This window comes from Polypterus senegalus, chromosome 12, assembly GCF_016835505.1.
Source record: "Polypterus senegalus isolate Bchr_013 chromosome 12, ASM1683550v1, whole genome shotgun sequence".
In the NCBI taxonomy this organism is placed as follows: Eukaryota; Metazoa; Chordata; class Cladistia; order Polypteriformes; family Polypteridae; genus Polypterus; species Polypterus senegalus.
In genome coordinates this window covers 103,271,724-103,289,009 of record NC_053165.1, presented here as the reverse complement: position 1 = coordinate 103,289,009, position 17,286 = coordinate 103,271,724, and the positions used below count along the sequence as shown (strand labels likewise).

The 17,286-nt window shown below is 36.4% G+C and overlaps 1 protein-coding gene across 1 annotated transcript in view; it reads right to left on the bottom strand.

The window, feature by feature from the left end:
* Positions 1–540: 540 nt before the first annotated feature.
* Positions 541–17,286, bottom strand: part of scamp2 (secretory carrier membrane protein 2) — a 68,128-nt gene continuing 51,382 nt past the window's right edge. The window contains exons 5-9 of the mRNA XM_039773078.1: positions 15,908–16,036; positions 10,430–10,589; positions 6,328–6,429; positions 5,361–5,478; positions 541–884 (exon numbers count right to left, since the gene is read on the bottom strand). Coding sequence (XP_039629012.1) covers positions 738–884; positions 5,361–5,478; positions 6,328–6,429; positions 10,430–10,589; positions 15,908–16,036 — 656 coding nt within the window. The 3' untranslated portion in view covers positions 541–737. The remainder of the gene's footprint in view (positions 885–5,360; positions 5,479–6,327; positions 6,430–10,429; positions 10,590–15,907; positions 16,037–17,286) is intronic.

Genomic DNA, 17,286 nt, shown 5'->3' with positions numbered 1-17,286 from the left:
GCATCACAGTTGTAGATCTCATACAAAAATACATTTGGAGAAGAAGACATTTCCAAATTGATCAAAATAATGATTTGTTCTCAACGTCACTTAGTACTTAGTGAAAAACGGCAGCTTAGTGAACCAAAGAAGAGCCAAACCTTTAAAGGAAAGCTTCATATTACTGGGACTTGCAGGAATATGAAACTGTGGAAGGCTGGCCGTTTAATAAAAAACCCAGTGTAAGAACCAAAGCTCTTCCTAGTTTTAAAGCTAGAATACTCTTCAAATAATTAAAAAGTGAACAAAGATGAAATTTTAACTTGGTCTGATTTGTATAAAAAAGAGAGAGAGAGAGAGAGAGAGAGAGAGAGAGAAAAAACCACAATACAAGAAAAAGGACTATAAATACAGAATTTTACACTGATTGGGATAGGGAGTGTTACTCTGGGGTAAAAGAACATATTTGGACTCTCATGATACTTGAGAAGCCTTTAATCAAACATATCTGCTTGATTTAGTCCTCATGATCTTATGGAATTTTCGATTTATAAAGAAAGCTTTTTTTTTTTTCTTTTCAGACTAATGTATGTAGCCTCATCATAACAGGGTTACTTTAACATTAAACTCAGTCAAAGTGTATTGAACCAACAGGTACAGTAAGCATACCATACATTAATTGTAATAATCTGAAAGTGCAACTTCTCAGTAATAAAGTTATCGGGCAGATCTGATAATTTCCCCATTTTTCTTCCACACTAATTTCCTTGGAAGGCGCCCTGGGCGGCAGAAGAGGCAGCACTAGATGCAGCACGCTGAAAGCTTCTGTTTGAAAACACGTCATGGGAAAACTCCTCCTGGGCCTTCTGGAAGCTGGCACCTGTACGTCTATATTTGGAGTGAACCTGAAATATTCATGAGAAATATACATAATGTCATTTAGAAGGACTTTTTGACCAATTTGAAAATTTTCTTAAAATTAATAAATATGCTTTGGCACAGTTAAACAAACACACTTGTTAGTCAGAATTAATAATTATACTTAATCCCATAATTACAGCTATGTCGAAATCAGACATGATCAGGATGAGTGTAGGTAAAGATGACACCCTAAGCACTAACAAATGTGGAGAAGTAGAGAGTCTCAAAGAACTCTGAACATTACTAGAATATCTGAGAGGGGTATTGTTGGAGGTAAACACTCTGAGCTGGTAAACAAGGTCTGTTTTTCAAAACCCAATATTATCAATTCACATTCATCTCAAGCGTCCATATTAACAGACATCTGGAATAAGGACATATTCAAGGTAGTCCTCTCAGCAGCTCATTTCATAAATTTATTTGTGCAAACAATAATATACAAATAAAAATTCACAAAAACAAAATCTACCAAACAGTTCAGTTCTTACCATTTATTTTTTTTTTTTTACAAAAGGTTTGTTTGTTTTGTGAAGCAGAACCATATAAAATCGGCACAAATGTATGTGATATTTATCTTGTTTATGCAGTTCCTGTTTTTTTATTTCTAACTAGGTGTGTTACCTGGCCTTGTCTGACAAATTTCCCAAGACAATGGGCCTTGGTTATAGTGTCGTCAGTTAATCGGATTTATCAGATTTATCAGAAGTACTAAGTACTAAGTACTTCTCTACATATAATATTTTTATTTTTTACACCAGGGGCTAATATTACATCACTGGAGCTCCTTATTCTTGAACATACTACATACAATTGCCTAGGAGTAAAACATTCCTAGAGACTGATCTTGGCTTGTATTGTATTGTAATAAATATTTTACAGGAGGCCATATTGTTTTGAATTGAAACAGATGATCAGTAGGAATAAAGGGAATTTTGGGCAAAAATATAAATCCTCTTTAAGGGCATCCTGTGAAAATGGTGGCTTCAATCAGATTTGAATGTAGTGATTTATTTTTTTAATCTTGTACTGTTTCAAGGTTCTGCGGTGGGCTGGCACCCTGCCCAGGGTTTGTTTCCTGCCTTGAGCCCTGTGTTGGCTGGGACTGGCTCCAGCAGACCCCGTGACCCTGTAGTTAAGATTTAGCGGGTTGGATAATGGATGGATGGATGTTTCAAGGTTTTCTATGTTTCTATGGTATACTGGGGTATAATTACAAGCATTTCAAACGTTTCAAAGGCTTTTATTGTCAATTCCATTAAGTGTATGCAGAGTCAATATTTGCAGTGTTGGCCCTTCTTTCTTTTTCAGGACCTCTGCAATTTGCCCTGGCAGGCTGTCAATCAACTTATGGGCCAAATCCTGACTGATGGCAGCCCATTTTTGCATAATCAATGCTTGGAGTTTGTCAGAATTGGTGGTTTTTTGTTTGTCCACCCGCATCTTGAGGATTGACCACAATAGACCACTGGGGAGTTTCCTGGCCAGGGACCCAAAATTTCAATGTTTTGCTCCCCTAGCCACTTAGTTATCACTTTTGCCTTATGGCCCGGTGCTCCATTATGCTGGAAAAGGCATTGTTGGTCACCAAACTGTTCGTGGATGGTTGGGAGAAGCTGCTCTCCAGATGATATTTGGTACTTTTGAAACTTATGAAATGCTTGTAATTATACTTCAGTATACCATAAAAACATCTGACAAACAGATCTAAAACACTGAAGCAGCAAACTTTATGAAAACCAATACTTGTCTCATTCTCCAAATTTTTGGCCATGAATATAGAACAATAAAACCTTGTATTAGGTAAGTTGATTCAAAAACGTTGTCATCGTAAATCAGGACATGCAGGTTCATCACGGGCCTACTGCAATCCAACTTTTCTTTCTTTTTTTTAACAAGTGTACAAAAGTCATTATCATTGTATTGCTTTTTTTTGCATCTGGTTCATACATATTAAAAAAAAGCTCAGAAAAACTACTGCAATTGATTTTTGTATAATTAATAGACCTTTATATTGAAGTTTAATATGCATAGGTTCAGCAACAAGGACCTAAAACATGGATAATGATTTTAAAAAGCACTATATTTGCTGTACATATGATTACATTTTTAATTGTATTTCCTTCAGTGAATCATTTTTGATAATTTCCTCCATCCATCCATTTTCCAACCCGCTGAATCCGAACACAGGGTCACCGGGGTCTGCTGGAGCCAATCCCAGCCAACACAGGGCACAAGGCAGGGACCAATCCCGGGCAGGGTGCCAACCCATCGCAGGGCACACACAAACAAACACACCCACATACCAAGCACACACTAGGGCCAATTTAGAATCGCCAATCCACCTAACCTGCATGTCTTTGGACTGTGGGAGGAAACCCACGCAGACACGGGGAGAACATGCAAACTCCACGCAGGGAGGACCCGGGAAGCGAACCCAGGTCTCCTAACTGCGAGGCAGCAGCGCTACCACTGCGTCACCGTGCTGCCCTAATTTCCTCCATGTAATGGAAATGCAAAAGATGAGAGGGAGTTGAGAGGAAGCCACAAATGTTTTCTAGCAACACCAGGAAAATGTATTGATTTATTCTTTCATTTTTAAATGCCATGAGTATAAAATGTACTATTATTATTATTATTTAATCAAATTGCTGCTGACTTCACAAATGCCTGTTATTTTTCATTAGGTTTCTGGCTGCTTCATTTTCTTTTCTTTCTATTATGCAAATGTACATATACGTAACTATAATTTATAATTAATTTATTCCGCACATCAGTACTAAGCCTATGTATATTTTTACATCATTAACTGTTTTAGGAAACTGCAATTAATATAGCATAAAACAACAATAAAGAGGGAGGCGAGTGATTGTCCTGGTCATATGTGCTAATCGAACTAAACTTAAATTTTCCATTCATCCATCAATCTTCAAGCCTGCTTAATCCTTTCCAAGGTTATGAGAGACCTGAATCCCAAATGACATTGGAGGGCAGACACATGCACAAATTAACACAAACTCAATTCACTCGCTCTACATCACTTCTAAGTCACGAATCAACCCAACACACATTTTATCTTGGATGTGGGATGAAAAACTGAGAAACCCAGGGGAAAAGACACACATGGTAAATTAGGGGAACAAATACTACACATACAGAGACTAGGCTGGAATCTGAAACTAATGCTCTTGACCTGTACAGCAACAACACTAACCAGTGCACAGCTGTGCTACTTAAAACATAAGTTAGGATACTAATAACTTGAATTTGTACATCTTCCATAACAGGTCTATAAACATCACACATGCTTACATAACCATACATACATTTATCATAAATGAACTCCCACAGAAACCAGCTTCTCATCTCTTGAGCTCTACTTGTTCTTAGTTTCAAACACTGCTTTTAGACTAATTTAAACATATATGGCATCCTATTTTGATTTCAGTTTCAAGGACACACCATTATAATACAATGTTGACTCTCTAATTACCAGGCAACACAATTCTGATTTGTCTGGTTGAAACTTTTTTCCCTAACAATGAAGCATGCACATCTCACATCCATCATCAAATGTATCCTGACAAGAAGTACTACTGCCTGGTTTGGGAACAGCAGGCAGCAGGACCACAAGGCCCTGTACAGAGTGGTGTGGTCAGCTACAAGCTTCACTGGGTGTGCACTCCCTACACCAAGTGATGTCGGACCAGGTCAATGAAAATTATCAGTGACACCAGCCATCCCAAACAATGGCCTCTTCTCTGTGCTGCGGTCAGGGAAAATGGTACCGCTGCCTGAAGACCAGTTCAGAGAGACAGAGGAGGTGCATTTTTCTACAGTCGATTCAAATCTTGAATGAAGAAATTGTCTACAACTACACAATGCCCTATTGTTAACTCTCTTACATTAAGTTATTTATTTAGTTATTATTTATCACATATTTTGAAGTTCAAGTATACTGCAAACTATTGCACTCTTTAAACATTTAACATAATGATTTTAATGTTTACTTAGCATTTCACTACATATTGTACTGTATGTATAATTTACACTTGACAAATACAATTTGAATTTGAGTGTGATAGCAATTCTGAGTCAAGAGCAATATTTTCTTACACAGAATGATGAATAACTGGGACAAATTATGCTCTATTTTTTCAAATACACGAAAAGACTGTTGCAAATAAAATAAAAGATTATGTGAAGACTTTAAATAAAATACTAATTTAAAACTCCCAATTCATTTAATTACACTTTTTAGTATCTTGCATGCTCATTTTCAAAGGCTATATATATATAACGATCTAACCACCAATCTAAGGGTGGGGTTTGAAAGCAGATGAATACCTATAAAATTAAATAATTGTAGTTGAATGGGTTCTAGGATGTCTGTACGTGTTCAATAAACAAAGTTTAAGACAGTTTAAATGAGAACATGTTATTATATTCAATCAGGAACTTACTGTCTTCAGTAGGATGATTGATAAAACTGCACAAGTGGTGAAGAAAATAGCCACAATTATCATAATTATGGTAACAGCCAGGTTGTCATTCATCACAGATAAAGCAGATATCCAGCCACTACAAGAAAATAAAATGCTTTGAAGGAATAGTTTATCTCAGATATTAAAATAAAATTGTACTAAAAATATTTAAAATACTCAAGCATTAATAAAAGTAAATGCAAGAAAAAGTAAAACACATCTTATTTTACAATAATATCTATGTCTTAAATAATGCAAACTAATTTTAAATACTTAGCCACAGCTGGCAACCCAGCATTTCAGGCTAATGTTTTCATGGTAAATTCAAGCGATATTTATAAAAATAGCTAACAAAAACGGGGGAAGTTCCACAAAAGTAGCAAGTTTTTTTCGACAACATTTTCTACTGAAAAAGGTAATGTTATACAAACAAACAACATGCAAAAATAAAAAATAACAAGTAATTTCCAAATTAATAACAAATACAGGACACTGTATATTTAAGTGTGTTTTATCTATGTCACAAATGATGTATTATTGAGACGGTTACAACTGACTGCCTAGATCTGTCATATTCTTACTTGTCACTTGACCTCAAAGCTCACAAGGAGCCATGCAGCCCTCTTAGGCTGAGCCTGCTAGGCTAGGCATGTCTGGACCCTCTCATTTGACAAATTTATCATACAGTAATCCTGTCAGGAGCACAATATCTATACACTTAAGCTCTAAGTATCATTCACACAGACAAGCCTCCCCAAAAATTTAAAAGACTATATTATATATATATAATATATCTAAATATCTATATCTATATATAAATAAATAAATAAAAAAAATTATATACACACACACACACACACACATATATACCAACATTGCTTAGATACAATTAATATCTGAAAATACTTTTAGATATTAAAAAGTATGATACTTTGAAGTTACTCACCTGTTACCCCAGTTTGGGATTCCAACAGCTTGTATCACATATACAACAACTTGGAAGAAAAACACAAAAAAGAAGAAAAAAAAATTGAAGGAGCTGTCTGACCTAAAGTAGACAAAAAAAAATAGTTTGTAAGTCAGAGTTATATATCTGAATATTTTATATACTGTATCACACATACACACACTTAAACAACATGAAAAGTAACAGACTGCAGTAGGGCTACAGTTGGAGTAATGCTGGAATTCAGTTTTAAACTCGTAAAACCTCAGTTTAATTGAGAGCACAGGAACATATGGACAGATGTCTTCATTAAACAGATAAACTGCATTTTTTGAAGCATTTTGAGATGTGCGTTTTCATGTTTGAATCCAAGCCCATTTTAAAACACAAAAATACAAAATGCTTCACTTAGGAATACACTTTCATAAGGTAAATTATTATATATCATGATTGTGAAGAAATAACTTCATCATGAATACTATCCTTCATCATGAATAAATCCTTATCTTTTAAGGATTATTTATGTTAATGGTCTTATAATGGTGTGATAAAGAACCTGGCAAATAATCTGATAGGAAAGGGATGTACCTCATGTTCCACACCTATCGCACGTTTTTCATCCATTGCAAAAGCCCATGTCATGCAATTCAAAATTGGAGGGGCACAGCCTACCACTAAAATGTTAGGCACATAACAGAAATTAACCAAACACAAGGTGTCAGTTCATCACAGGGTACAAAGACACACTCGCGCCTTAACATGTTGGGAAATATTTTTTCCAAATCTTGTAATATTACTAAATAATTGGAATATGGAACCAACGATTAACATTGCTGCCTCATAACTCCAAAGCTCTGGAATCTCACCCTGTAGACTACACAAAGATAGTAATTTTCTTTCCATATGTCAAAGACATACCAGTTATGTAGATCACTTCCCCTACTAAGTCAACCTGAAGTCACAGGGGTACATTATGAGCCATGTACAGGACTGATTTTCTACTTTACACCTTAACATCCTACAACTGTCTCTTCCCTCCTGTGAACTTGTATTGAAATAAGTGGGTTTAGAAAATATAAGGCAGGAATATTTTTCCTTCTTGACTTCATTTAAGGATTTTAATTCTTCTTTTAAACTGCACAATTTTTACTTTTTGCTTTGTTTTGCATTCAGACCTAACAGGCCAGATTCAAATTAACATAGTTAGCATTGGTAAAGTGTAGCATCGCTTTTGATAGTGGAGGATGGTGTGGGGTTGTCAGTCTGTAAGGTTGCACTGTCAGTGTATTTATTCCAAAAACAGTCAGAAACCTACTGTTCAGGATTTTTGTTCAAATTATTATAACCTCTCACTTGACATCAAAATCAACATATTCACTGTGTGATTTTTAGCCGTTACGAGAAGTATGCACAAAAAAACCCCCAAAAAACCCACTGACAAAAAAGGAAACTAGCCACGTAGTATCATCCCAATGACACCTGAAAATACCTCTTGTGCAAAGGACCCAGGAGTCATTTGTCATAACATGTCACTATCTACATCCAGAAGTAATCAAGGCTAACAGGATGTCAGGTTAGGTTAAGTTACATATCAAATGTGTGAAAACAAGTCAAGGATTATTGTTAAATTATATGACGCACTAGTGACACCTCACCTGGAATACTGTGTACAGCTTTGGTCTCCATGTTATAGAAAAAGATAAACAAGTACTAGAGAAATCTTTGTGCCGGTCCCAAGCCCGGATAAATGGGGAGGGTTACATCAGGAAGGGCATCCAGTGTAAAATTTTGCCAAATCAATATGCGGACAAATATTTATTGAGCTTCTGTAAAATACCACATATCCCCAGGTGACAAATAAAGTGCATCCATCAAAGAGTGGATTATATAAAAATGTTTTGTTAAGCAAAAAGGCATACTGCACAATGATTATAGAAATGTTGTCATTTCAAAAATAAAGCATACAGGGAAAATGTGGTTAGCTACTAAAGAAATTCCTGTCAATGTAAACTTAATAAAAGCATGAGAAGAATAAGGATTGATAGAAAATGACCAGTAGCTGCATATCACCCCATTCTAATGACTGGTTTGTAGACAAACATTAAGCAGGTTAACTAATTATGGTGTGAAAATACTGGGAGCTGGCATGTCCCTGCTCCTTTTTTCATGTTGTTTTGTTATAAATTTCAGAGAGGAGAGTTTTGTGATATTTCTGAACATATAGTTTGTCACACACGTGTGCATGGGAGGCAGCTAAAGGGCCTGAATGAGAGCAATTCTATGCCAGACAAGGTTGGTGGCGGACTGCACAAAGTCTTTCTCTAACTTCTCTGCAGACTAGTTACATGAAATTCCTCCTGGCCCCGACAACGTCACTTCCGTGTCCGGCCCCACTGATGACGTCACCTCCGGCCCCCGCCGCGATGATGCTACTTCTGGTTAAGGCCCTATGGATGATGTCACTTCCTCCGCTTTCCCTTAAAGCCGCCATCTTTCTCCTAGCAAATCAGTTCTGCTGTGGACTCAAGTCTGTACACAACTGTACCTTATTAATATCCATTTTTGCAGCTAGGAATAATAAATGGGTGGCTGCCTGAAACCTTTTTGTGGTTCTTTAGTCGTGTCTATGACAAGTTACATAAACGAAAGCCATGAAGCCACAGAAAAGTGTCTGAATAATTACATAAATGAGACATTTCAGTTTTTGATTTTTAATAAATTTGCAAACCTTACTGAAAACATATTTTCACTTTGTCATTATGGGTAACTGAGTACAGATTGTTAAGAAAAAATGGCAATTTACCATTTAAAATTAAATCTACAAAACAGTAATGTTTGAAGAAAGTGAAAGGATCTGAATACTTTCTGAATCTACTCTGTTTTGTAATCTCCCTTTTATTTTGAGGTTATTTTTAATATCTTATGGTCACTGCCATTTTATACGTTGTCTTTACGACCATGGTCAAATTGCAGACGACTACTTGGGCTGTTGCTACCACGTGAATGAAAGACTTTATAGTGTGACCTTATGGGTAATTTCTTGTTTAAGACAGTGGTATGCTATCAATAAACACAAAAACTTTGTAAAGCATTTAACATCAAAATCTTAATACACAGGGTTGTATATGTGTTATTTACACAACAAATTTGGTTTTGCTTTTAGGACTTCATATCTTATTTTTTGACGTTCTGGATTTTTGAGCTATGTCATCTCCTGATCCATCATTTCCATTTTGTCCTGGTGTCCTAACTTTTTTCATTACTGATAATATACTAGTGATATTCATTGATGTGGATAGCTTCTTTAATGCATTTCAAAGCAAACTTTGTAAGGATTAAGTTGCAGGAAAATATATTTAAGCATCAGTGATTGAATATTCCATTCCTCTTGATCATTTTGGAGAAACAAATACTTGTATAATTATTCATTATGTTCTGTAGTGTGAATCTCTAGAATTTAGTTCAATATAGCACACCTTATAATGAAATCCACTTTCTCTTTTTTGTAGTAAACCTTCAAATTTTTGCAGTGAAATTAAGTGGGCTCTAGTAAACTGTATGTGAAGGCTTTGCATATTTACTTGTTGGCTGATATAAATTAAATGGCAAGCTATTGACTTTACCGTTTTCCAAACCATTTTTGGCTGATGGACATTTGATAGTTCTTCATCAAGACTTCATCTATAATTTACTACTCTTGTTTCAGTATTTTTTCTTTAGCATTTGCAACTGGCTGCATACACACAGTGAAGCCAAAAGAGACACTCTAGAAACACTGCTTGAATGTATAGTCTTAGCTTTTTTAATTATGCTTTTAAATTGTGGTCCCAAACAGACAATAAGATAAAACTGGTCTCTCAGATGAGGGACAAGCTGGAGTTTTCATGTTTGGCTCTGTCCTGACCCTACGCCCCAAGTACAGGAAAAGCAAGAAATTCTGCTGTGCCTCCAGAGTCATTTGACCATAGTCCTGAAATAGCTATATAAATTATAGTCCCAACTAAATAGTAAAATATGTTTGCAAGTTTGATTTACATTTAATAAATATAAAAGAATACTGTTAAGAATATAATCTAATACAAGTTTGAAAATAAAGACTCACCTAAAAGCTTTGTAAACAGGTCTGTACCAACAGAGAAAAGCACAAGGGGTGAAGAGGACAAACCACAAAATGGACAAACCAAAATCCACTCCTTTATCAGGCTTAACTATGAACAATGCCAAGCATGCCAGCAAGTTGAGGAACAATGTGACTGTATGCACTTTAAAAGAGAAAAAAAAAACAAAATTATTATAGTGAAGGTTGATGCAAAATCCAGACACATTAATTTAAGTTATGAACCTATTCAGAAATGACTGGGAATGCGTTCATAGTAATATAGATATGTCATTTATTGTAAATTATTTACACAAATCTGAGGCTATTTGATTTTAAATCATGTATCAAAACCCAATACATTCCTTGAATCTCAGTGAGCCATAAGATTAACTAATATATGAATTAACAGTGTTTAAAACAGTTTTCCACAGAGCAGATTTTGTATTTCCTTTCCAATGAAGTACAGGTGTTTTTATATTAGCAGATTTTTTAGATACCTTTGACTGCAGTATTCCATCAAGAAAAGTCGATTATCACTTTGGCTTAGCTGACCTTAATTACGCTGCACTTACCATGTATTTACTATGTAGCACAATGTAATGCTGTTATTAAGCACTCAATTGTAATTGTTATTCCACAATTTATATTATACTGTATGTACTTATAAAAACTGTGGAATAACAATTACAATTGAGTACTTAATTATAGTGTTACACCGTATTACACAGTAAGTACAAGGTAGTAACACAGTTACTCTCTAATTATTCAGGTAATTACATGGTAAGTACAGCTCAATTAAGGACACCTAATTTAAAGTGACGCTGAAAGGTCTACTACCTCACTGGTTTCCTGAAATTGTTGCAAGATCTTTAAAGTGACAGGGTTCCTGTCTGAACAACTACAATGTCTTTTGAAGCTAATAGTTCAGAAAAGGTTAATTTTTTTTACATTTCAAAACCTTTGCAATTGCATTATTTTTAAATGTTTCCATTTGATGCAATAAATATGTTCTTAAATATGCAACTTGAACTAAATTAGTAGTTGTTAGCTTTTTGTATATTGCAAACACAACTGAACATTTTTGCACTTTCCCGTATACAGCAGGCAAAAATTACTACATAATACAACGTACATTTTACGATTTACAAAACAATATGTACTAGTCAGAAATAAAATTACACAGTAATGAATATACTGTACGAGGGACGTTCAAAAAGTTTCCACATTTTTTTTTAACTCTGTTTATTAACAATTTCAAAAATAAATTACATCACTTTTCTACATAGTCACCTTCATTTACAATTTTCTCAGCATTGTACCAACTTTCTGATGCTCAATTACTACTCCTGCCTTCACAGTTTCCAACGAAAATATGAAAGTGCGAAAAACGTTTTGAACAGCCCTCGTACATGCATATTCAGCAGTAGTTTTACTGTTATTATCTGGCACGGTCAAGGAGAGGAGAATAAGCTCATATATAACAATATTGTTATTAGAGCTTATCTAACCAAATATTGCAAAAGTAGTGAGCCAAGGATCTGTGACAAATTACACAGCAGTTGTTACACCAGCTACCAAACCAATATGACAGGTAGATCAACAAAGATATGAGGAGTGGAAGCACCGTTATATATAAAGAGTCAGTACAGTATATCACTTTGGGAAAGTGAATTTGTTATAATTCCACATTGGAGGCAAAAGGGTAAAATTAGAACAAATTAATGAAAAGCAAAACAATAAACCACAAAAGAACCTTAAAAAACTTTCAACAAATTTATTTTTTTAACACACAAAAAGCAGACGTCCCTAGGTGACATTTGCTTTCACCGTCTACATAAACTTAGATAGTTGAGCCCTTTGTTTTGCTGCTTCCTTTCCCTCTCCTTCCTTCTCATTGTATAGAAAAAAGTTTCGCGCTAAAATGTACAATTTCCTGTCCCAATGGTCACAGAAACACAGAGCTTGTCCTAGGCAGCTGGAAATCCTACCAAGCAAGGTCCTCCAAAACGTAGCTGTTACAGTACTACAATACCTGAATGGATATTCCTTCAGCATCACCCTGTAATATAGTGACAGCAGTCAAGAAAGCAAACCTGATTTTAATTCTATGAAGTCTTGCTACAACTGCACACTAGGGTAATTCCGAAGGACTGTAAAAAGGCAAATATTATCCTACTATATAAAAGGGTGATTGAGCAGATCTAAGTAATTACAGGCCAGTAAGCATAACGTGCAACACAAGTAATTTAAAGGAAAGAATTATTAAGGATGAGACTGAGCAACACTTGGCAAAAACAGGAGTTTTACTAAACAGTCAGCATCTGTTCAGACACAGGAGATTGCATTTTACTGACCAGTTGGTGTTTTATGAGGTAGCAACAAAAGGACATGATCAAAGTGGTGCATATAATATTGCTTATCTTGACTTTCAGAAAGCATTTTATGAAGTATCACATGACAGGATAGGCATCAAACTAAAAGAAGAGGGAGTTCAGGGATTAGTGTGTAGATGGATGCAGAATTGGCTAAGACACAGGATGCAGAGGGTAATGGTGCGAGTAACTTTATCAGAATTGGGTGATGTTAAGAGTGGTGTTCCACAGATGTCAGTGCTAGGGCCGCTGCTATTTTTAATAATAATAATAATAATAATATATATATATATATATATATATATATATATATATATATATATATATATATATATATATATAAAGGATTTAGATAGGGTGCTTGGCGTAACATCTGGACAGAGAAAGGAGGAAAAGGAAACCTGATGGTGGAATGAGAAAGTACAAGAGAGTATACAGAGGAAGAGGATGGCGAAGAAGTAGTAGGAAAGTCAGAAAGACGCAGAAAGGAGACAAGAGTACAAGGAGATAAGGCGCAAGGTGAAGACAGAGGTGGCGAAGGCTAAAGAAAAGACGTATGATGACTTGTATGAGAGGCTGGACACTAAGGAGGGAGAAAAGGACCGATTGGCTAGACAGAGGGACCGAGCTGGGAAAGATGTGCAGCAGGTTTGAGTGATAAAGATGGAAACATAATCACAAGTGAGGAGGGTATGTTGAGCAGATGGACAGAGTACTTTGAGAGGCTGATGAATGAAGAGAATGAGAGAGAGAGAGAAGGTTGAATGATGTGGAGACAGTGAACCAGGAAGTGCAACAGATTAGCAAAGAGGAAGTAAGGACAGCTATGAAAAGGATGAAGAATGGAAAAGCCATTGGTCCAGATGACATACCTGTGGAAGCATAGAGGTGTTTAGGAGAGCTGGCAGCGGAGTTTTTAACTAGATTGTTTAATGGAATCTTGGAAAGTGAGAGGATGCCTGAGGAGTGAAGAAGCACTGTACTGGTACCGATATTTTTAATAATAAGGGGGATAAAACTGATGAGTCACAGCATGAAGTTAAGGGAAAGAGTAGTGGAAGCTCAGTTAAGAAGTGAGGTGATGATTAGTGAGCAGCAGTATGGTTTCATGTCAAGAAAGAACACTACAGATGCGATGTTTGCTCTAAAAATGTTGATGGAGAAGTACAGAGAAGCCCAGAAGCAGCTGCATTGCGTCTTTGTGGACCTGGAGAAAGCATATGACAAGGTTCTTGAGAGGAGTTGTAGTATTGTATGAGGAAGTCGGGAGCGGCAGAGAAGTATGTAAGAGCTGTACAGGATATGTACAAGGGAAGTGTGACAGTGGTGAAAACTGCAGTAGGAGTGAAGGATGCATTCAATGTGGAGGTGGGATTACATCAGGGATCGGCTCTGAGCCCTTTCTTATTTGCAATTGTGATGGACAGGTTGACAGACGAGATTAGACTGGAGTCCCTGTGGACTACGATGTTTGCTGATCACATTGTTATCTATTGCGAGAGTAGGGAGCAGGTCGTGGAGAGGAATGAAGGTCATTAAGAACAAGACAGAATACATGTGTGTGAATGATAGGGAGGTCAGAGGAATGGTGAGGATGCAGGGAGTAGAGTTGGTGAAGGTGGGTGAGTTTAAATACTTGGCATCATCAATTCAGAGTAACGGGAATTGTGGAAGAGAGGTGAAAAAGAGAGTGCAGGCAGGGTGGAAAGCGTGGAGAAGAGTGTCAGGAGTGATTTGTGACAGACGGGTATCAGCAAAAGTAAAAGGGAAGGTCTACAGGACGTTAGTGAGACCAGCTATGTTATATGGGTTATAGAAAGTGGAATTGACCAGAAAGCAGGAGACAGAGCTGGAGGTGGCAGAGTTAAAGATAGGATGTGCACTGGGTGTGATAAGGATGGACAGGATTATAAATGAGTACATTAGAGAGTCAGCTCAAGTCGGACGGTTGGGAGATAAAGTCAGAGAGGCGAGATTGCGGTGGTTTGGACATGTGCAGAAGAGAGATGCTGGGTATATTGGGAAATGGATGTTAAGTATATAGCTGCCAGGCAAGAGGAAAAAAGGAAGGCCTAACAGAAGGTTTATGGATGTGGTAAGAGAAGACATGCAGGTGGTGGGTGTAACAGAGCAACATGCAAAAGACAGAATGATATGGATGAAGATGATCTGCTGTGGCAACCCCTAACAGGAGCAGTTGAAAGAAGAAGAAATGATTTAGATAGGAATATAAGTAACAAGCTGGTTAAGTTTGCAGATGATACCAAGATAGATGGATTGGCAGATAGGAATCTGTTAAATCATTACAAAAAGACTTGGACAGCATACAGGATTGGGCAGAATTGTGGTAGACAAATTTTAACATCAGCAAATGTAAGGTATTACACAAAGGAAGTAAAAATGTTAGGTTTGAATACACAATAGGAGGTCTGAAACTCAAGAGTACATCTTATGAGAAGGATTTAGGAGTCATCGTGCACTCTATGCTGTCAACCTCCAGACAGTGTTCAGAAGGCAAACAGAATCTTAGGTTATATAGCATGATGCGTGGAGTACAAGTCCAAGGAGGTTATGCTCAAGCTTTATAATGCACGAGTGAGGCCTCATCTGGAGTACTGTGTGCAGTTTTGGTCTCCAGGCTACAAAAAGGACATAGCAGCGCTAGAAAATGTCCAGAGAAGAACAATCAGGCTCATTCCAGGGCTACAGGGGATGAATTATGAAGATTAAAAGAACTGAATCTTTTCAGTTTAAGCAAAAGAAGATTAAGAGGTGACATGAATTAAGTGTTTAAAATTATGAAGGGGAACTGCTCAAGTAGATTAAGAATGTTATTTTAAAAGGAATTCATGAAGAATACAGGGACACCGATGGAAACTTGTTAAGGGTAAATTTTGCACAAGCATTAGGATGTTTTCTTTACATAGAGAACCATATACACTTGGAATAAGCTACTACAGTAAGTAAAGTGGTAGACAGCAAGACTTTAGGGACTTTAAAAACTAGACGTGATTTTTTTATCTCATCTAGATTGTTCTAATGTTCTAAATTTTATGCATAATTTGTAAACCAAACTTCATGAAATAAGATACTAAAATAATCAACTCACACATCCAAAGATAGTACATCATCTTGCATATCCTCTGAAAGTCTGCTGGTATTTCTTCACTGAAGTCTTGATAGAAGCAAGGCTTAACTGGACAATTTCTTGGCAAAGGTGGCCAGTTATTTTGTTTGGCTAAAATGAAAAAAATGTTATTTTAAAAAGTTTAAATAACACTACCACAAACGTTACTACTCTGAATTCAGATTTCTTGTTCTATGACTATAGACAACAAATGATATTAGTGAAGTGACAATTCAATACTAACACCAAAACATTAAAGGATAAAATTAGCCACATAAACTGAATGATAAAATCCAAAAGCAAATTAAAAACTGTGCAAAGATCCCCAAAACACAAATACCTGTCTTCAAAGGAGAATGACAGAACAATTCATGCTGGTGAGAATATATTGTGCCAGGCTAGAGAGAAAAACAGTGGTAAGAGATCAATGGACCAGACTGAAATTAGGAGATGCTTGTGGAATGATTTGCAGAGTACAGAGTAAATGGTGAAGACAGGTTTCTTCTCAGGTGAGAAGAAATGAAATAGAGAGCAAACAGGATGAGAAGGAAGAGGGTCCAATAGAGAGATGTCATATATTCTAAGCACTGATCTTAGTTGAAGTAGAAGAATGACTAACAAAGAAAGCTAAAATGAGTCTTTAAAGATTGTAACATAAGGTTCAAATCATCAAACAGATCACCAAGTAGGCGAACTTCCAGTTTCTGCTAAGGAGTACAAATGTGCTCTTTTGCTCAATAGACTGATAGATAGAACTTTTTAAAGAAATAAATGCATAAAGAGACAGAAGAGTAATTAAATAAGTAAATATACAAGCACACATTGGTCTGAACACATGCCAGAATGACAGTCACATTCATAGTGAGGCATTATGCAGACATACTGCTGTATATTGCAGTTGGTAACGCCTGTAGCATTTCTTGACACACTTCTACTGAATAATATGTTGGCTGAAAATATGAAAGAGGATGCACAGCATTGTTGATAATGGGACTCAGTTTAGTTTTAATTCTCTCCTTCGCTACTATCACCAGGCAGTCAAGAGAGCATCCTACAGCTGAACTTGCCCTTTTAAATTAGATTGTTGATTTGGTGGGGCTCTCCTGGAGTGAAGTTATCATCCCAGCACAACACAACGTAGAAAATCACACTGGCCATCACAGAGTTAGAGAAGATGTGAAGGATATCACTTTCCACATAAAAGTCTCCAAAGGATTTGCCCTTTCTTATATAGTTCCTCTGTGTTCCGAGACCAATCCAACCTGTCATTAATGTGGATCCCCAAGTACTTGTTGGAGTGCACCACATCTACATCCACTCCTTGAAGAGTAACCGAACACAGAGGTGCTTTGGGGAGGTGA